General features: G+C 39.8%; 3 protein-coding genes across 3 annotated transcripts in view; all 3 read left to right on the forward strand.

The window, feature by feature from the left end:
* LOC306972082 (class I histocompatibility antigen, F10 alpha chain-like) overlaps window positions 1–21,373 on the forward strand; it is a 47,033-nt gene that overhangs the window by 14,320 nt on the left and 11,340 nt on the right. The gene's annotated exons all lie outside the window — the stretch shown is intronic.
* LOC306974386 (class I histocompatibility antigen, F10 alpha chain-like) lies at window positions 9,833–18,053 on the forward strand (the record flags this gene model as incomplete). The annotated part of the gene is made up of 6 exons (XM_079571617.1): window positions 9,833–9,972; window positions 10,198–10,464; window positions 10,619–10,894; window positions 11,167–11,460; window positions 16,638–16,904; window positions 17,824–18,053. The coding sequence occupies exons 1-6, from the start codon at window positions 9,906–9,908 to the stop codon at window positions 18,051–18,053; spliced, it is 1,401 nt and encodes a 466-aa protein (XP_079427743.1). The 5' UTR covers window positions 9,833–9,905.
* Window positions 18,084–20,100, forward strand: LOC306974400 (major histocompatibility complex class I-related gene protein-like; the record flags this gene model as incomplete). Its single annotated transcript, XM_079571632.1, has 3 exons — window positions 18,084–18,099; window positions 18,886–19,179; window positions 20,078–20,100. The coding sequence occupies 3 exons, from the start codon at window positions 18,084–18,086 to the stop codon at window positions 20,098–20,100; spliced, it is 333 nt and encodes a 110-aa protein (XP_079427758.1).

Below are 21,373 nucleotides of genomic sequence, written 5' to 3' on the forward strand. Positions count from 1 at the left end.
ACCCAAATCCTGTAGGCCAGTGTAACACCTCATTTGAAAGCTAAGATCTACAAAACTAAATTGATCTTTTTCCTCACATCATCAGATTTTTTTCATCACTTTTGTTGTTGGGCAGTCGTCTCATTTTTGTCAAATTTTCGTGACTTTTTTGGTCAAATTATTCGCAATTTTTCGTCAAATTTTTCTTACTTTTTTGTCAATTTTTTGTCCATTTTTGTAAATTTTTTGTCACTTTTTCGTCAATGTTTTCTCACTTTTTTCACATTTTCATCCTTGTTTTCGTCTCAATTTTGTTGCTATTTTCACACCTTTTTTCCAGAAGCTTTTGGACTGGGGTAAAGCTGGAGAAAATGTGCTCGGGTCAGGTGGGAGTTAAGGGGTTAATATTGCCTGCAGTTCACAAACTATCCACCAGGGGGTGCTGCAGCGCCCTCAGCACCCTGGGTTCCCACGGCCTTGGTCCTTTCCGTTCCAAAGTTATGAGCTAAAGTTGTAGATTCAGGACACGTGGACCTTTAAGTGCAGTTTTTCATCCTCTCCATCAAAAGTCACCCTTGTTGGCCGCCTGCTTTGCCTCTGTCCAGGGCCCTGCTGTTGTGTAAATAGTTTGTTTTGAAAATGTTGAATTTATATTTTTGTTTGTACCATTTTTTTCTTGATCTTGTTTGGAAAATGTCAAATGCAGAAGCTGTAACAGATTATTGACTGTTTTGTTTTTCCGTGAGGTTGTGTCTTATTTATTGATCAAAATGTCAGTGACACAAACAGTAACAACAGTAACAATAACAGCAGCTTTGTGGGATGTGAATCTTTTGGGACTTTTCTGAGTAAATAAAGGTTGAATAAACAAATGAATTGTGTTTTATTTTGAAATTGCATCCCATTACAGATAAAAGGATCCACCAGAATCTCAAAGTGAATCCATATGAGCGCTCACGATAAAGTTTAAGTTGATCGTGGAAAGAACTAAGAGACTCAGTTTGATCAAGCACAAGGTTGACACACTTGGTTTATTTTCATCCCCAATTGCTGAGGGATAAACTTTTAAAATAAAATGATACAAACTGACAATGGGACTGACTTTTACCCTTTGAAAAGTGTGCGCATAAATAAAGCTTTGTACCACGATTGATGGAAGGAAAGGGAGAGAGTTCAGCTTCCTGACAAAAGTGTGACTGACCCAGGCTTAAATCAGAGCCCAACTGCATGACTTCATGTACATAAACTCTATACAACCCCATGTTTTATTTAGTGCTCTGACAAGTTTGTTTACATATTTTCATCGCCACAACCACATGACAATGTCCTGAATTCTGATTGGTTACAGCAGGAGAAAGGCTGAACTTTAAAACAGAAAGTGCTACTGCATTTTCAATACAAATCCTCCTTTTGTTGTTTCTATATAGAGTTTTGCAGCTCTGTTCAACATAAAGATTGTCATTGTGCTAATTCTACTCATAAATGGAGTGACTTCAAGTGAGTACATGTCGACTTTGATTTGTTTCAGTAAATTTGGAAGCACTTTACACTAGACTGATACATTGAACCTATAGAGCAATGTTTTGTGCTATATAACAGCTTGTATAGGTCACACAGACAATGGAATGATGTGTATTAGTGGCCACACCGCCTTTGCTCTGCCTGATCCCGTCAGATCTCAGACGCTAAGCAGGGAAGAGCCTGGCAGGACTTGGATGGGAGACCGCTTGGGAACATCAGGAAGCCTGGGCGTATGTAGTGAGTGAGTGGTTGGTGGTGGTCGGAGGGGCCGATGGTGCAGACTGGTTGCCTCACTTCCGTCAGCGTACCCCAGGGCAGCTGTGGCTACAATAGTATGGAGTGAATGAATAATGCAATGTAAATCATGTCATTGTACTAAAGTTGGTTCAGTGCAATGGTATAGTTTAAAATAATATGTTACTGTAAATTGTGAGCCAAAAGGATGAAGGTGTGTGATAAGTGGCACATTATAATGAGCTCTGGCTGTCACAGACCTGTGTAGCAAATTCTACAGGCGTGAAATCATGAAGAGGGTAATTACTCTACTAATACTGTAAAGAAAAACAACTTTTATTTACAGACAACTTCATGGCACAACAATAATGTCTCACAATAACTGCTCATAGCAAAATAAGAAACACGAGTAAATTGTTTTGTTGAATTCCATGAATTGTAAAGTGAAGGAATCTGAAGGAATAACCTATTGCACATGTTTTGGGTTACAACTGAACTTGGCATGCTAATAATAGTGATTCAAATATAATGTTAGTGATATTAGAGTTATATTTTAATATAATTAAACGTATTCATCAACAAAAATGTTCAATTCAACACTACTGGTATAGAATTTAACTACTGGAAACTGAGAAACACTTTAATTAGACCTTTTTTAAAGCATCCGGTTTTCTGGATGTTTTCAAGTAAAGACCACTTTTTTTTTTTTCAGTGTACAAAAAAGTAAACAAAGAACTTTTACAATCTCTGGATCATTGTCCACAGAACCCATGTGGAGCAATGAAACCAGTGCATAATAGATAATGTCATTTGACCAAATATTAATGTGAGAAGCATGAAAATCTAATATTTTTTAATCGTGAGTAGTCAGTGGTCAGATCGGGGCTTTAATAGGACCGTTCTCAGTCCTCAATCCGTCCATTTCACAAGAGGCAAAGCGGTTGAAAACGGCTTCCCGCTGTGAGATGAAACTACATTTCTTTATTCTTTCAGTTTAGTGGCACAGACCACGACCCAATTTAAAGCACGTGCTCAGGGCCGGCCCTGGCATAGGCTGACAAGGGCACCTTCTACTGGACGGGCACCAGATTTGAGATTTATTTTTGAATCCTATGAGGTCCATGGTCCCCAACCATCCACAATGTCGCCGCCTTATGTGCATAACTTTAGACTTTGGATTGAAACGCAATAGAGACAGTCTTTTCTTCCCTGGTCCTTCATCATTGCACATGTTCGGATAAAGAAAATAATAAGTAGATAAAACAGGGTTTCCATATCCAAAGTGTGTCGAAAGGGACTGGTACGGCAAAAAATGAAATCTTTGAATAATAGCAAAGCCATTTGGGTCAAGACATTTCTGAAAAGGCTTTGTCCATGTCTGCATGTGCTAAAAAAGCAAACAAAAACAAATACTACATTCTGTTAGCACTGCATGATAACTAGGAATGGGACAAAATATCTGATCGGATCACAGTATTTTGTATTCCAATACCAGCAAGTAATATATTTTATCAAATATTGCAATACGTTCAATACTTGTGTTTGGAGGCATTTTATTCTGCGATACTTTGTTTTCTAGTGACAGTTTAATGTTAACAGTTTAATGACAGTTAATGTACTTTTTAATCTGAACATGTTAAAGGCACACTGTGCAACATTTTGACTATACTGTTGTCATTAGAATAAAACATGCTCTTAATGACCAGCTCAACACAGAAAAGTCTATTTCTGCAGTGGGTAACCAAAGAACGGATTTGGATGTGAACCTAAACTTCAATCTCAGATTCTGCTGCCTTTAGTCACATCTCCATGGAGACGACTCCCTGTAAAGCTACAGTCATGTCTGAGGAGAGGTGAGCCGCTCACATCATAGGCACATGTTTGTTTGTACATTTAGGAAGTATTTTCTCAATGATGAAAATATCTGTCATGAATAAATGCTTGTATTTCAATTTCATTTATTGGGTAAAATTCTACACGGTGTGGCTTTAACACTATTAATGTCAAATGGCATTTGGTTTAGAAACTTTGGACACATGATTTTTTCCACATTTTAGGGTAAACATTACTTACTGTGTCATAACCTACTGTATCGGATCGTGACAAAAGTGGATCGTCCCAGCCCAAATAACTATTACCTTTAATGAAGGATTTTCTAAATATGTTTTTGAGGGGCACAACAGCCCAATCTTGCCCAGCGCATCAAATTGGCTACAGGACCAACCAGCAAACTGCAGGTCATAAGAACACATTCAATGTGCAAAACTGGTATCAGTAAATACCAGTATTTATTTTGAACATGCTTAACTCATTGGGACAAGTTGGTAATACAAAAATCTTAACTTACATTGCCATTATTAAAATCTAATTAAGCCTGTTGTTCACAGTGACACACACTCTGGTGGGTTTTCGAACAACTTCGACTCAAGTTCCACAGTTCCCGGAGTATGTCCTTGTCAATGTGGTGGATGGACTGCAGATGTATTATTACGACAGTAAAACCCGGAGAGCAGTGCCCAAACAGGAATGGGTGAACGGAGTGACAGAAGAGGACCCAGACTACTGGGAGAGAAACACTCAGATGGACATTAGTGATGAGCAGCAGCAAAGAGGCAACATTGAAGCTATAAGAGAGGCATTCAACCTGACAGAAGGTTTGTCTGTTTTTAGCTGTAGTTTTTGTCTTTCTATTGATTTGTTGTACAGGGACTTCTAACTTCAACGACTATAATATAGCCGCAAAGCAGTGATTATCAGCCCTCGCTGACCGCCCTGCCCAAAGCAAGGGGGCGCTTCATTTACAGCAAAAACGAAGCGCCCCCTTCCACTGGGAGGAGTTTAGCATGGCTAAGTCCCTCCCCTCTATTAAAGGCTACTCTCACCTGTGGGCAAACACCAAGAAAACACCTCAGGTTCAATCATAGATGCAGACAGAATAGACTTATCCCTAAGTGAGCAGTTGAGAGTAGAGTCGTTCAGACTAAAACTCAGGTGTGAGTTCGGTTGTTAGGACTTAGAACTATATAGATGTTTACCCACGGGTGAGAGAAGCCTTTATAGAGGGCGGGACTTAGCCAAGATAAACCCCTCCCAGTGGTCCTAAGTCCGCGATCTGAGCTGGGCCTTTCGGATGAGAGGCGAAACGTCCCACACATCAACTACAGAGTACAGGTGATGACTCAAGAACCTTCATTGAAGATAAACAACTGTTTAAATGTGCAAACTGCATCATCATCATAATCATGTTTTATTAAATATTGTGCAAAGAGTTCAAAATTTAAGTATAAGTAATATTTGCTAAACAACAGGGTTCATTTCTTCAAAAGGTTTAAAGCCAAGTCAAAATCACATTGCTGCTTGGGCATTTAGTTCAAAAAGATATGAAAATCGGTCTTATTTTCAGTGAGTGTTTCCTTTCTTGTAAAATATCCGCACAATGGTCGGTATTAGTTAGTCGATCACAAAGGTACGAGAGTACGATCTTGCTTCAAAGGACCAAACAATTAGCAGTGAACGTGATTGTAACTTGAGTAAAATTGCTAAAACAACACTTAAGATTCAGATGTTTCTGTGTCAGGACTCCATGTTCTGCAGTGGATGGTTGGCTGTGACTGGGACAATGACACTGAGGAGATCAGCGGATTTTCCAAGTTTGCGTTTGATGGAGAAGACTTTGTTTCTTTGGACTGGGACACACAGACATATGTCGCTGCTAGACCACAGGCCTTCGCCCTAAAACAGATATGGGAGAGGATTGGAGAGGGCGTTCGTCATAAAAAACAACTGATCCACTTCTGTGTTGTGTGGCTGAAGAAGATCGTACGATCTGTAGAGAAAATGCTGACAAGGAAAGGTAAAATAGTTTTATTTTACTTGTATTGTTTTCTTAAAATCTTTTTATAAGTCAGTTGTTCAAATATGTGCAACTTAAATCCAAAAATGTTTTCAAGGAGCAGACACTTAACCCTGTAGTGACTTGCCTAGAGTGTTATTCCCTAGAGCAGGGCAACATCAGGCCCGGGGGCCATATCCGGCCCGCCAGCACAGAACCTCTGGCCCTCAAGATGAATTTGAGAAAAAGTATTATGCCAGAAAGAGATGAAATACCTGTTTAAGAACTCTAAAGATGTGAGAAATAGTGTCAGTATTTTAAACATTTCCTGGCAGAACATCCCACTTGGTCATAATATGTGATATAATATAAAACAGAAATTCTAAACTGGTGGGTCGGGACTCAAAAGTGGGTCACAAGCTGAAACTGTATGGAAACACACGGGAGTCCGTTAAAATTAATGTTATTGGGTTGTGTTGATCTCTTAAAAGCACATCTACTGCTTGTGCAATGAAAACTATATATGGCAAATGACAGTTTTATTTGGGTCGCGGCTTGTCATCCTCGGGTAATGGTGGGTCCCGAAGCCAGACCACTTGAAAACCACAGATGTAAAACATTGTGTTGGCATTTGCAGAAAAAGTGATTTCCTTTAGGCTACTATGGTGAGGTTCGGCCCTTGGTATAGGCAATGATGAAATTCAGCCCTCCACAATGCAAACTTACCTACCCCTGCCCTAGAGTGAAGTGTCTGAAGTTTGACTCACATCGCCTTTGCTCTGCATGATCCTGTCAGACCTCAGAAGCTAAGCAGAAAAGGGCCATTATTATTATTAATACAATGTGTCCTGTGCTCAGAGCTCCCTCTAGTGTGGTTCCTGCAGAAGTCCTCCTCGTCCCCGGTCACCTGCCTCGCCACAGGCTTCTACCCCGACAGAGCCATGCTGTTCTGGGCTAAAGACGGAGAGGAGCTGGAGGAGGACGTGGGAGAGATCCTGCCCAACCACGACGGGACCTTCCAGAGCAGCGTGTCCCTGGACCTGTCCTCTGTCCCGACTGAAGACTGGGGCAGGTACAGCTGTGTGTTCCAGCTGTCCGGAGTCAAAGACGACCTCATCACCAAACTGGACCCCGGACTGATCCGCTCCAACGGTGAGACGGGACTGACTTACAGAACACAGAATGTGTTTGGGTCCTGTAACTTTTACTGACAAAATCTACTGCAAAAAGTCAATATCAAGCATTGGCTTAAGTGACTTGAATTGAGGAAATGTTTCTTGTTTTGAGCGGTTTTCACTCATTTAGACACTTTTCCTGATCGGACCAAGTTTGCTTTGCTTGTTTGAGGACATTTCAGACCAGTTCTAGGGTAAATCTCGCTTGAAATAAGAAAGTAAAATTGCCAATGAGACAAGACCAATTTTCTTACCCTATTGGCAAAGAAAATGACCTGAAATAAGGACGAAATGTATCGAAACGAGTCAGAAACATCTCAGAACAAGTGAAATAATCTAGGACAAATGCCCAAGAACTTCTTAACTAGTCAAAACAACAAAAAATTGGATATTATGCTCAAATTGAGATGTTTATACTAGTCTAGTTAATTACTTTTTGCAGTGTACACCTCAAACATCTAAATTGTTCTTATTTTGTGATCAACAACAATAGACAAACTTCATTGATCCAAAATCAAATGTTAAGTCATTTTAGAGACTGAAAGAGCTCATGAACATGACGTCTGAACAGGGCCAATAACAGAGTGTTGTCATTTCCAAACATCTAAAGATTAAACTGATTGATATAGTTATTTGTTTCAAAGTTTTGCCAGAAATAGATTTATTGGAAGCTACGTTTTGTCGGTTCACTCTTTGTCACTAAATTTTATTCTTATGTTTTGATTTTTGCAGAGAAGAAGCTCACGCCCGTCATCGTCGCTGTGTCGGTCTCTTTGGTCGTTGCTGCAGTCGTCGTCGTCGTCGCCGCTGGAGTCGTTTTGTACCGAAAATGTAAAAATAATAACGTCTTGTAAAATGTAATAGGATCAGTCAGGAAGTAGACAGAGAATATGAAGCCATTCTTCCTGCGTGTGTGAATAGCATTTTTTCTAAAAATGTGGACAGAAGATGAAAAATGATTAAAATACGCAGATGATCTGGCGCTCACTGGTCTCCTGCCTCCAAACAACCCTCAGTTTGAGCTTCTGAACTCTAGGGGGCGATACAGAGCTCCTAAAAAGGCTGTTCTGTAATATTTTTTCGGTTTTATTTTTCTACGTTTCTTTTTCCTATGTGTTTTCCTACTGGGCATGTTTGTATTGTCCTCGTCTTGTGTTTTTATGTGTCGGTGAGTCAAAGATGAACTTCTACCTCGATAGACAATCAAAATCTAATCTCATCTAAAGCAGGTGCCCTGGTCTGTGGACGATATTTCTGCAATATTTGTATCTTGACGTAAAACGTTCACAAATTTTAACAGGTCATGTTTTTTTCCTCCTCCATCTATGAGCTTCTACTTCTTACGTCGAGTCACTAAATCAAGAGATTTGGTTTTGTCGATATAAACGTTGGTGTTTGGTGCAAAGTTTACATCGTGTTGAAGCATTTCTTGTGTTTCTTCAGCTCTGAATGAAAGTAGAAAGTTGTCAGTTTGATCCACAGCTGTCACCAAAGCAAACTGTGTCCTCGGGCAAGACACTTTCCCGCCTCGTCCGTGAATAAATGAGTGTGACGTTCAAATCATTGTCTCCTGTTATTATTATCGATCGATGTCGCTTCATAGTAAAACAGAGTCATGTCGTCACTGGCTTTTTGTTCAGAATGATGGAGACACAGTTTGTCCTCGAGTCTCCAATAAAACGATCTTTCAAACCCAGATCAAAGTTTGCATCGGCTGCTGTTGAGGTGTTTGAGAAGGAGGCGGGACATGGGGCTGTTTAGGGCTTAAATCGACATCAAAATAAGAGACACCTCCCTGTGTCAAGTGACCGGGACATAACTTCAGGCTTTACTGTGTGAAGCCAAAGCAAAGGAGTCGCCGAATCACAAGAAGCTTTAAACGTGACGCTACGAAGAGAAAGAGCGTGGAGTCTGTGTGAGCATCATTAACCCTGAGGCTAACCACTCTGCCACAGTGACACAGAGAGGACGCTCACACTCCCACCACACGCTCTTTACAAAGCAGTCAGCTGGAATTAGAGCTTCTCACGTTCATCAGTGTCACTAAAGCACAAGGTCAGGAGAAGCTGAAGGAGAAGAGGAAATCACAGACGCGACACAAACGAGGAGCTGATGGAGTTTGGGACGAAAGAGCGACGGCTTTATTTAAAACCTTTAGCGTCACAGGCCTGTCCTCATGTGTTGTAATGTGTAATGTTCAAAAGGCAACAAAAAGGACAAAAACACAGTGAAAACATGACGTAAAAGCACCGAAAAGCAAGGGGGGAAAAGGTGATGGAGAAACTGACAAAAACAAAACAAAAATGCATCAAAACCGTGACAACGACGCAGCAAAAATTTACTTCTGTGGTTCTTAGCTTTCAAATGAGCCCTTGCTCTGGCCTGTAGGCTGTAAACTCAGCTTTCAGATGATGCGCTCTGTTAAAGTGCGGGTGAGAGGTTTCATTTTGTTGACATTTAAGGTCGTAACATGTAAACTCTCAGTCATCCAGGACAGAGGTTCCCAAAGTGGGTCGAGACAGAAGATGATTCTGACACAATGTTTGTTTTTACATTTCTGACATTTAAGTTGATTGAAATCAAATTAGTGAAATGAAGCCAAATATCGAAACACAAAAAACTGACTTTGAAGTTACAATTTACCATTTAAATCTATGGAGACAGATTATTCAGTGACATGATTAAAGAGATTATTGCAGATTTAATAATAATAATAATAATAATAATAATAATAATAATAATAATAATAATAATAATAATAATAATAATAATAATGATACTGATAATAATAATAATAATAATAATAATAATAATAATAATAATAATAATAATAATAATAATAATAATGATACTGATAATAATAATAATAATAATAATAATAATAATAATAATAATAATAATAATAATAATAATAATAATAATAATAATAATAATAATAATAATATTCAAAGACGCTTGATAAACTATTTCTCCACTGATACAAACCCCGCGTGAGTCTGTTCTGCCTGGAGACGCGATCTGATTGGTTCGAAAATGAAAAGGGGCGGGACTCTCAAACTGAAAGTGCAACTGTCTGTTTTGTATAAAGTGCGTCGCGTCTGAAACAGCCTCCAAACATTTCGAGGCCAGAGTTTTGTCAGGTCTTTACGGAGACTTTTGCAGCGATGTTCACCGTGAACATTTGCTTTGTGCTCATTCTCTCGGGGACACTCATGAATGGAGCCACATCAAGTGAGAACATTTGGACTTTTCATTTGTTACAGGCGAAAGCGGAAGTGGAGCTAATGTTTACAAAAAGGAAAGTGACATTAAATGTTGTATTGTTGTCAGTTCATTTAACTTCACGTTATTCAGGTTTTGTAACATGTTGTATTTGCTCATAAAACTAACTAATTAATTTAACGTATTGAACGATCATTGTCATAAAGAAAAACTAAATAAACCTGTTGTTCACAGTGATTCACACTTTGATGGATTTCTACACGTCTTCAACTCAAGTCCCAAACTTCCCAGAGTTTGTCATTGTCGAAGTGGTGAATGGACTCACAGTTTATCACTACGACAGTAAAACCAGGAGAGCGGAGCCCAAACAGGAGTGGATGAACAGACTGACAGAGGAGGATCCAGAGTTCTGGGAGAAAAACACTCAGGAGGATATTGGTTTAGAGCAGCTGGAAAAAGGCAACACTGAAACTGTCAGACTGAGATTCAACAAAACTGAAGGTTTGTCTGATATTTACTTTGATTGATCTAAAGTTCTTACTGGAAATATACATTAACTAAAAACTATCATCATATCAACAAAAACACATAGATCTATATTTGTTTAATAACTTTCAAAACAAGTGCAGTTCTAATTCTGATGTTTCTGTGTCAGGACTCCATATTCTGCAGTTCATGTCTGGTTGTGAATGGGACGATGAGACCGATGAGATCAGAGGATATTTTCAATACGCCTTTGATGGAGAAGACTTAATTTCGTTGGACTGGGCGACTCAGACGTGGGTCGCTGCTAAATCAGAGGCATTTGTCACTAAACTGAGGTGGGAGAAGAATGGAGAAGCTGCTCGAGTGAAACATGAGCAGATCCATCGCTGTGGAGAGAATCTGAAGAAAAGAGTGAGACTTGGAGAGAAAACTCTGAAGAGGAAAGGTAAGACAGTTGTGTAAAGTTGTTTAAAGTTGCTTATTTATTTTTTACCCATTTAAATGAAAAAAAAAGAAAGAAGATAAAATAGAACCAAAAATTGTGCTTCAAGTGTGGCTTCACTGTTTCTTCATTATCATGATCAATTTTAAAACAAATCTATCTACAACACTGTCACATTGGTTGATTTGATATTGTATTGACTTTTTCAGTATTTATTTCAAATGTTCTGAACCTAAAATGTTCAGTATCGTCCTGTCCATGTGTCCTGTGTTCAGAGCTCCCTCTAGTGTGGTTCCTGCAGAAGTCCTCCTCGTCCCCGGTCACCTGCCTCGCCACAGGCTTCTACCCCGACAGAGCCATGCTGTTCTGGGCTAAAGACGGAGAGGAGCTGGAGGAGGACGTGGGAGAGATCCTGCCCAACCACGACGGGACCTTCCAGAGCAGCGTGTCCCTGGACCTGTCCTCTGTCCCGACTGAAGACTGGGGCAGGTACAGCTGTGTGTTCCAGCTGTCCGGAGTCAAAGACGACCTCATCACCAAACTGGACCCCGGACTGATCCGCTCCAACGGTGAGACGGGACTGACCTCTGTCTGTGTTAGATTCTGAAGTCGGAGGAGCAGGTGATGGGACGCACGACAAATAAATCTGATTAGTTTGATACAAATATGTGGGAGAAGTGGATTACTGTGGATCCCAGACTCTTCTGCTTTTGAAAGGAACAGAGTTAATGATCAGGCTAATAATAATAATAGTTTTGTTTGACAGAGAAAAAGCTGAACTCCTCCATCATCATCGTGGCTGTTCTGTCGGCTCTGGGTTTGGTCGTTGCTGCTGCTGTTGGAATCGTCTTGTACAGGAGATTTCACAACAATAACGTCTTATAAAAGGTCAGAAAACAGTGATGTAGTAACAGAGAGGTGCTGTCAGCTCATATAGAGGAAGAGCAAAGAGGAGACGTATGGATGTAGTGAAAGAGGAAATAAGAAAATATAAAGTCAAAATGTAGTAATTGTTTCTTTTGTTTTCACAGATTTGTTGTTCTGGATGAAGCAGCTCTTCTGTTTTACTCCTTTTACTGAGCAGATTCTATCGGGGGATAATTGTGGCGTTTGTTTTATTGATCTTGACATGGATTACTGTGTAATAATCTTTATGAATGGCATTTTATGAAGATGAACCAGCTTTTTTATTGAGTGATTTGTAACAAAATGGCCTTTACTTTTGTGGTCGATTGTCATAGTTTTATTTCCCGTTGTTCAGGCCACAGACAATTTGGTGACGATGTAAGATTGGGCTTTGACCCTAATCTCGGACAAAGACAAACATAGGCCTGGTTTGCCTATGCCCAATACTCAGAGATATTCAACTTAACATTACTGCACATGAGAGGCTCATTTGAACTCACCCAAAACCTCAGCTTCTGTCCTTTCCAGAGCCGTGGGAAGATATTTTAGTTAGGGGGTGCTGAGGGACAAAATTTACCCCCAAAATACTTTTTCAGTGCATAAATCCTATTTATTAACCTCTTAACTCCCGCCTGAACCGAGAGCATTTTCTCCAGTTCAGCTTTACCCAAATCCTGTAGGCCAGTGTAACACCTCATTTGAAAGCTAAGATCTACAAAACTAAATTGATCTTTTTCCTCACATCATCAGATTTTTTTCATCACTTTTGTGATTTTTGTCATCTCATTTTTGTCAAATTTTCTTGACTTTTTTGTCACTTTTTCGTCCAATTATTCGCATTTTTTTGTCAAATTCGTATCACTTTTTCGTCCTTTTTCCCCGCAATTTTTCGTTAAATTTTTTGTCCATTTTTGTCATTTTTTGTAAATTTTTTGTCACTTTTTCGTCAATGTTTTCTCACTTTTTTCACATTTTCATCCTTGTTTTCGTCTCAATTTTGTTGCTATTTTCACACCTTTTTTCCAGAAGCTTTTGGATTGGGGGTAAAGCTGGAGAAAATGTGCTCGGTTCAGGTGGGAGTTAAGGGGTTAATATTGCCTGCAGTTCACAAACTATCCACCAGGGGGTGCTGCAGCGCCCTCAGCACCCTGGGTTCCCACGGCCTTGGTCCTTTCCGTTCCAAAGTTATGAGCTAAAGTTGTAGATTCAGGAGGCGTGGACCTTTAAGTGCAGTTTTTCATCCTCTCCATCAAAAGTCGCCCTTGTTTGACGCCTGCTTTGCCTCTGCCCAGGGCCCTGCTGTTGTGTAAATAGTTTGGTTTGAAAATATTGAAGATTTTATTGTTCGTACCATTTTTTCCTTGAACTTGTTTGGAAAATGTCAAATGCAGAAGCTGTAACAGATTATTGACTGTTTTGTTTTTCCGTGAGGTTGTGTCTTATTTATTGATCAAAATGTCAGTGACACAAACAGTAACAACAGCAACAATAACAGCAGCTTTGTGGGATGTGAATCTTTTGGGACTTTTCTGAGTAAATAAAGGTTGAATAAACAAATAAATTGTGTTTTATTTTGAAATTGCATCCCATTACAGATGAAAGGATCCACCAGAATCTCAAAGTGAATCCATATGAGCGCTCACGATAAAGTTTAAGTTGATCGTGGAAAGAACTAAGAGACTCAGTTTGATCAAGCACAAGGTCGACACACTTGGTTTATTTTTATTTTTTCCCCTCATCCCCATTTGCTGAGGGATAAACTTTTTAAATAAAGTGATACAAACTGACAATGGGACTGACTTTTACCCTTTGAAAAGTGTGCGCATAAATAAAGCTTTGTACCACGATTAATGGAAGGAAAGGGAGAGAGTTCAGCTTCCTGACAAAAGTGTGACTGACCCAGGCTTAAATCAGAGCCCGACTGCATGACTTCATGTACATAAACTCTATACAACCCCATGTTTTATTTAGTGCTCTGACAAGTTTGTTTACATATTTTCATCGCCACACCCACATGACAATGTCCTGAATTCTGATTGGTTATAGCAGGAAAAAGGCTGAACTTTAAAACAGAAAGTACTACTGCATTTTCAATACAAATCCTGCTTTTGTTGTTTCTATATAGAGTTTTGCAGCTCTGTTCAACATGAAGATTGTCATTGTGCTGATTCTACTCATAAATGGAGTGACTTCAAGTGAGTACATGTCGACTTTGATTTGTTTCAGTAAATTTGGAAGCACTTTACACTACACTGATACATTGAACCTATAGAGCAATGTTTTGTGCTATATAACAACTTGTATAGGTCACACATACAATGGAATGATGTGTATTAGTGGCCACACCGCCTTTGCTCTGCCTGATCCCGTCAGATCTCAGACGCTAAGCAGGGAAGAGCCTGGCAGGACTTGGATGGGAGACCGTTTGGGAACATCAGGAAGCCTGGGCGTATGTAGTGAGTGAGTGGTTGGTGGTGGTCGGAGGGGCCGATGGCGCAGACTGGTTGCCTCACTTCCGTCAGTGTACCCCAGGGCAGCTGTGGCTACAATAGTATGGAGTGAATGAATAATGCAATGTAAATCATGTCATTGTACTAAAGTTGGTTCAGTGCAATGGTATAGTTTAAAATAATATGTTACTGTAAATTGTGAGCCAAAAGGATGAAGGTGTGTGATAAGTGGCACATTATAATGAGCTCTGGCTGTCACAGACCTGTGTAGCAAATTCTACAGGCGTGAAATCATGAAGAGGGTAATTACTCTACTAATACTGTAAAGAAAAACAACTTTTATTTAGAGACAACTTCATGGCACAACAATAATGTCTCACAATAACTGTTCATAGCAAAATAAGAAACACGAGTAAATTGTTTTGTTGAATTCCATGAATTGTAAAGTGAAGGAATCTGAAGGAATAACCTATTGCACATGTTTTGGGTTACAACTGAACTTGGCATGCTAATAATAGTGATTCAAATATAATGTTAGTGATATTACAGTTATATTTTAATATAATTAAACGTATTCATCAACAAAAATGTTCAATTCAACACTACTGGTATAGAAGTTAACTACTGGAAACTGAGAAACACTTTAATTAGACCTTTTTTAAAGCATCCGGTTTTCTGGATGTTTTCAAGTAAAGACCACTTTTTTTTTTTTCAGTGTACAAAAAAGTAAACAAAGACCTTTTACAATCTCTGGATCATTGTCCACAGAACCCATGTGGAGCAATGAAACCAGTGCATAATAGATAATGTCATTTGACCAAATATTAATGTGAGAAGCATGAAAATCTAATCTTTTTTAATCGTGAGTAGTCAGTGGTCAGATCGGGGCTTTAATAGGACCGTTCTCAGTCCTCAATCCGTCCATTTCACAAGAGGCAAAGCGGTTGAAAACGGCTTCCCGCTGTGAGATGAAACTACATTTCTTTATTCTTTCAGTTTAGTGGCACAGACCACGACCCAATTTAAAGCACGTGCTCAGGGCCGGCCCTGGCATAGGCTGACAAGGGCACCTTCTACTGGACGGGCACCAGATTTGAGATTTATTTTTGAATCCTATGAGGTCCATGGTCCCCAACCATCCACAATGTCGCCGCCTTATGGGCATAACTTTAGACTTTGGATTGAAACGTAATAGAGACAGTCTTTTCTTCCCTGGTCCTTCATCAATGCACATGTTCGGATAAAGAAAATAATAAGTAGATAAAACAGGGTTTCCATATCCAAAGTGTGTCGAAAGGGACTGGTACGGCAAAAAATGAAATCTTTGAATAATAGCAAAGCCATTTGGGTCAAGACATTTCTGAAAAGGCTTTGTCCATGTCTGCATGTGCTAAAAAAGCAAACAAAAACAAATACTACATTCTGTTAGCACTGCATGATAACTAGGAATGGGACAAAATATCTGATTGGATCACAGTATTTTGTATTCCAATACCAGCAAGTAATATATTTTATCAAATATTGCAATACGTTCAATACTTGTGTTTGGAGGCATTTTATTCTGCGATACTTTGTTTTCTAGTGACAGTTTAATGTTAACAGTTTAATGACAGTTAATGTACTTTTTAATCTGAACATGTTAAAGGCACACTGTGCAACATTTTGACTATACTGTTGTCATTAGAATAAAACATGCTCTTAATGACCAGCTCAACACAGAAAAGTCTATTTCTGCAGTGGGTAACCAAAGAACGGATTTGGATGTGAACCTAAACTTCAATCTCAGATTCTGCTGCCTTTAGTCACATCTCCATGGAGACGACTCCCTGTAAAGCTACAGTCATGTCTGAGGAGAGGTGAGCCGCTCACATCATAGGCACATGTTTGTTTGTACATTTATGAAGTATTTTCTCAATGATGAAAATATCTGTCATGAATAAATGCTTGTATTTCAATTTCATTTATTGGGTAAAATTCTACACGGTGTGGCTTTAACACTATTAATGTCAAATGGCATTTGGTTTATAAACTTTGGACACATGACTTTTTCCACATTTTAGGGTAAACATTACTTACTGTGTCATAACCTACTGTATCGGATCGTGACAAAAGTGGATCGTCCCAGCCCAAATAACTATTACCTTTAATGAAGGATTTTCTAAATATGTTTTTGAGGGGCAAAACAGCCCAGTCTTGCCCAGCGCATCAAATTGGCTACAGGACCAACCAGCAAACTGCAGGTCATAAGAACACATTCAATGTGCAAAACTGGTATCAGTAAATACCAGTATTTATTTTGAACATGCTTAACTCATTGGGACAAGTTGGTAATACAAAAATCTTAACTTACATTGCCATTATTAAAATCTAATTAAGCCTGTTGTTCACAGTGACACACACTCTGGTGGGTTTTCGAACAACTTCGACTCAAGTTCCACAGTTCCCGGAGTATGTCCTTGTCAATGTGGTGGATGGACTGCAGATGTATTATTACGACAGTAAAACCCGGAGAGCAGTGCCCAAACAGGAATGGGTGAACGGAGTGACAGAAGAGGACCCAGACTACTGGGAGAGAAACACTCAGATGGACATTAGTGATGAGCAGCAGCAAAGAGGCAACATTGAAGCTATAAGAGAGGCATTCAACCTGACAGAAGGTTTGTCTGTTTTTAGCTGTAGTTTTTGTCTTTCTATTGATTTGTTGTACAGGGACTTCTAACTTCAACTACTATAATATAGCCGCAAAGCAGTGATTATCAGCCCTCGCTGACCGCCCTGCCCAAAGCAAGGGGGCGCTTCATTTACAGCAAAAACGAAGCGCCCCCTTCCACTGGGAGGAGTTTAGCATGGCTAAGTCCCTCCCCTCTATTAAAGGCTACTCTCACCTGTGGGCAAACACCAAGAAAACACCTCAGGTTCAATCCTAGATGCAGACAGAATAGACTTATCCCTAAGTGAGCAGTTGAGAGTAGAGTCGTTCAGACTAAAACTCAGGTGTGAGTTCGGTTGTTAGGACTTAGAACTATATAGATGTTTACCCACGGGTGAGAGAAGCCTTTATAGAGGGCGGGACTTAGCCAAGATAAACCCCTCCCAGTGGTCCTAAGTCCGCGATCTGAGCTGGGCCTTTCGGATGAGAGGCGAAACGTCCCACACATCAACTACAGAGTACAGGTGATGACTCAAGAACCTTCATTGAAGATGGACAACTGTTTAAATGTGCAAACTGCATCATCATCATAATCATGTTTTATTAAATATTGTGCAAAGGGTTCAAAATTTAAGTATAAGTAATATTTGTTAAACAACAGGGTTCATTTCTTCAAAAGGTTTAAAGCCAAGTCAAAATCACATTGCTGCTTGGGCATTTAGTTCAAAAAGATATGAAAATCGGTCTTATTTTCAGTGAGTGTTTTCTTTCTTGTAAAATATCCGCACAATGGTCGGTTTTAGTTGATCACAAAGGTACGAGAGTACGATCTTGCTTCAAAGGACCAAACAATTAGCAGTGAACGTGATTGTAACTTGAGTAAAATTGCTAAAACAACACTTAAGATTCTGATGTTTCTGTGTCAGGACTCCATGTTCTGCAGTGGATGGTTGGCTGTGACTGGGACAATGACACTGAGGAGATCAGCGGATTTTCCAAGTTTGCGTTTGATGGAGAAGACTTTGTTTCTTTGGACTGGGACACACAGACATATGTCGCTGCTAGACCACAGGCCTTCGCCCTAAAACAGAAATGGGAGAGGATTGGAGAGGGCGTTCGTCATAAAAACCAACTGATCCACTTCTGTGTTGTGTGACTGAAGAAGATCGTACGATCTGTAGAGAAAATGCTGACAAGGAAAGGTAAAATAGTTTTATTTTACTTGTATTGTTTTTTTTAAAATCTTTTTTTAAGTCAGTTGTTCAAATATGTGCAACTTAAATCCAAAAATGTTTTCAAGGAGCAGACACTTAACCCTGTAGTGACTTGCCTAGAGTGTTATTCCCTAGAGCAGGGGTAGGCAACATCAGGCCCGGGGGCCATGTCCGGCCCGCCAGCACAGAACCTCTGGCCCTCAAGATGAATTTGAGAAAAAGTATTATGCCAGAAAGAGATGAAATACCTGTTTAAGAACTCTAAAGATGTGAGAAATAGTGTCAGTATTTTAAACATTTCCTGGCAGAACATCCCACTTGGTCATAATATGTGATATAATATAAAACAGAAATTCTAAACTGGTGGGTCGGGACTCAAAAGTGGGTCACAAGCTGAAACTGTATGGAAACACACGGGAGTCCGTTAAAATTAATGTTATTGGGTTGTGTTGATCTCTTAAAAGCACATCTACTGCTTGTGCAATGAAAACTATATATGGCAAATTACACTTGAGAACCACAGATGTAAAACATTGTGTTGGCATTTGCAGAAAAAGTGATTTCCTTTAGGCTACTATGGTGAGGTTCGGCCCTTGGTATAGGCAATGATGAAATTCAGCCCTCCACAACGCAAACTTACCTACCCCTGCCCTAGAGAGTGAAGTGTCTGAAGTTTGACTCACATCGCCTTTGCTCTGCATGAACCTGTCAGACCTCAGAAGCTAAGCAGAGAAGGGCCATTATTATTATTAATACAACGTGTCCTGTGCTCAGAGCTCCCTCTAGTGTGGTTCCTGCAGAAGTCCTCCTCGTCCCCGGTCACCTGCCTCGCCACAGGCTTCTACCCCGACAGAGCCATGCTGTTCTGGGCTAAAGACGGAGAGGAGCTGGGGGAGGATGTGGGAGAGATCCTGCCCAACCACGACGGGACCTTCCAGAGCAGCGTGTCCCTGGACCTGTCCTCTGTCCCGACTGAAGACTGGGGCAGGTACAGCTGTGTGTTCCAGCTGTCCGGAGTCAAAGACGACCTCATCACCAAACTGGACCCCGGACTGATCCGCTCCAACGGTGAGACGGGACTGACCTCTGTCTGTGTTAGATTCTGAAGTCGGAGGAGCAGGTGATGGGACGCACGACAAATAAATCTGATTAGTTTGATACAAATATGTGGGAGAAGTGGATTACTGTGGATCCCAGACTCTTCTGCTTTTGAAAGGAACAGAGTTAATGATCAGGCTAATAATAATAATAGTTTTGTTTGACAGAGAAAAAGCTGAACTCCTCCATCATCATCGCGGCTGTTCTGTCGGCTCTGGGTTTGGTCGTTGCTGCTGCTGTTGGAATCGTCTTGTACAGAAGATTTCACAACAATAACGTCTTATAAAAGGTCAGAAAACAGTGATGTAGTAACAGAGGTGCTGTCAGCTCATACAGAGGAAGAGCAAAGAGGAGACGTATGGATGTAGTGAAAGAGGAAATAAGAAAATATAAAGTCAAAATGTAGTAATTGTTTCTTTTGTTTTCACAGATTTGTTGTTCTGGATGAAGCAGCTCTTCTGTTTTACTCCTTTTACTGAGCAGATTCTATCGGGGGATAATTGTGGCGTTTGTTTTATTGATCTTGACATGGATTACTGTGTAATAATCTTTATGAATGGCATTTTATGAAGATGAACCAGCTTTTTTATTGAGTGATTTGTAACAAAATGGCCTTTACTTTTGTGGTTGATTGTCATAGTTTTATTTCCCGTTGTTCAGGCCACAGACAATTTGGTGACGATGCAAGATTGGGCTTTGACCCTAATCTCTGACAAAGACAAACATAGGCCTGGTTTGCCTATGCCCAATACTCACAGATATTCAACTTAACATTACTGCACATGAGAGGCTCATTTGAACTCACCCAAAACCTCAGCTTGTGTCCTTTCCGTTCCAAAGTTATGAGCAAAAGTTGTCGATGTTGTAGATTCAGGAGACGTGGACCTTTAAGTGCAGTTTTTCATCCTCTCCATCAACAGTCGCCCTTGTTGGCCGCCTGCTTTGCCTATGCCCAGGGCCCTGCTGTTGTGTAAATAGTTTGGTTTGAAAATGTTGAAGGTTTTATTGTTCGTACCATTTTTTTCTTGATCTTGTTTGGAAAATGTCAAATGCAGAAGCTGTAACAGATTATTGACTGTTTTGTTTTTCCGTGAGGTTGTGTCTTATTTATTGATCAAAATGTCAGTGACACAAACAGTAACAACAGTAACAATAACAGCAGCTTTGTGGGATGTGAATCTTTTGGGACTTTTCTGAGTAAATAAAGGTTGAATAAACAAATGAATTGTGTTTTATTTTGAAAGTGCATCCCATTACAGATAAAAGGATCCACCAGAATCTCAAAGTGAATCCATATGAGCGCTCACTATAAAGTTCAAGTTGATCGTGGAAAGAACTAAGAGACTCAGTTTGATCAAGCACAAGGTCGACACACTTGGTTTATTTTTATTTTTTCCCCTCATCCCCAATTGCTGAGGGATACACTTTTTAAATAAAATGATACAAACTGACTATGGGACTGACTTTTACCCTTTGAAAAGTGTGCGCATAAATAAAGCTTTGTACCACGATTAATGGAAGGAAAGGGAGAGAGTTCAGCTTCCTGACAAAAGTGTGACTGACCCAGGCTTAAATCAGAGCCCAACTGCATGACTTCATGTACATAAACTCTATACAACCCCATGTTTTATTTAGTGCTCTGACAAGTTTGTTTACATATTTTCATCGCCACACCCACATGACAATGTCCTGAATTCTGATTGGTTACAGCAGGAGAAAGGCTGAACTTTAAAACAGAAAGTGCTACTGCATTTTCAATACAAATCCTGCTTTTGTTGTTTCTATATAGAGTTTTGCAGCTCTGTTCAACATGAAGATTGTCATTGTGCTGATTCTACTCATAAATGGAGTGACTTCAAGTGAGTACATGTCGACTTTGATTTGTTTCAGTAAATTTGGAAGCACTTTACACTACACTGATACATTGAACCTATAGAGCAATGTTATGTGTATATAACAACTTGTATAGGTCACACATACAATGAAATGATGTGTATTAGTGGTTTAGAGGTATATAATGTAAGACATAAGACCCTAACTCCTAACCTTAACTTCCTTCACCCACTAACCCTCACCATGTCAGTGTACTCAATTTGGTAGATACAATGTATTATGTGTAGTGTAAAATGATACGTACGCATGAACTGTGAGCCAAAAGGATAAA

This window comes from Gobius niger (assembly GCF_951799975.1).
Source record: "Gobius niger genome assembly, chromosome: 1".
Lineage (NCBI taxonomy): Eukaryota > Metazoa > Chordata > Actinopteri > Gobiiformes > Gobiidae > Gobius > Gobius niger.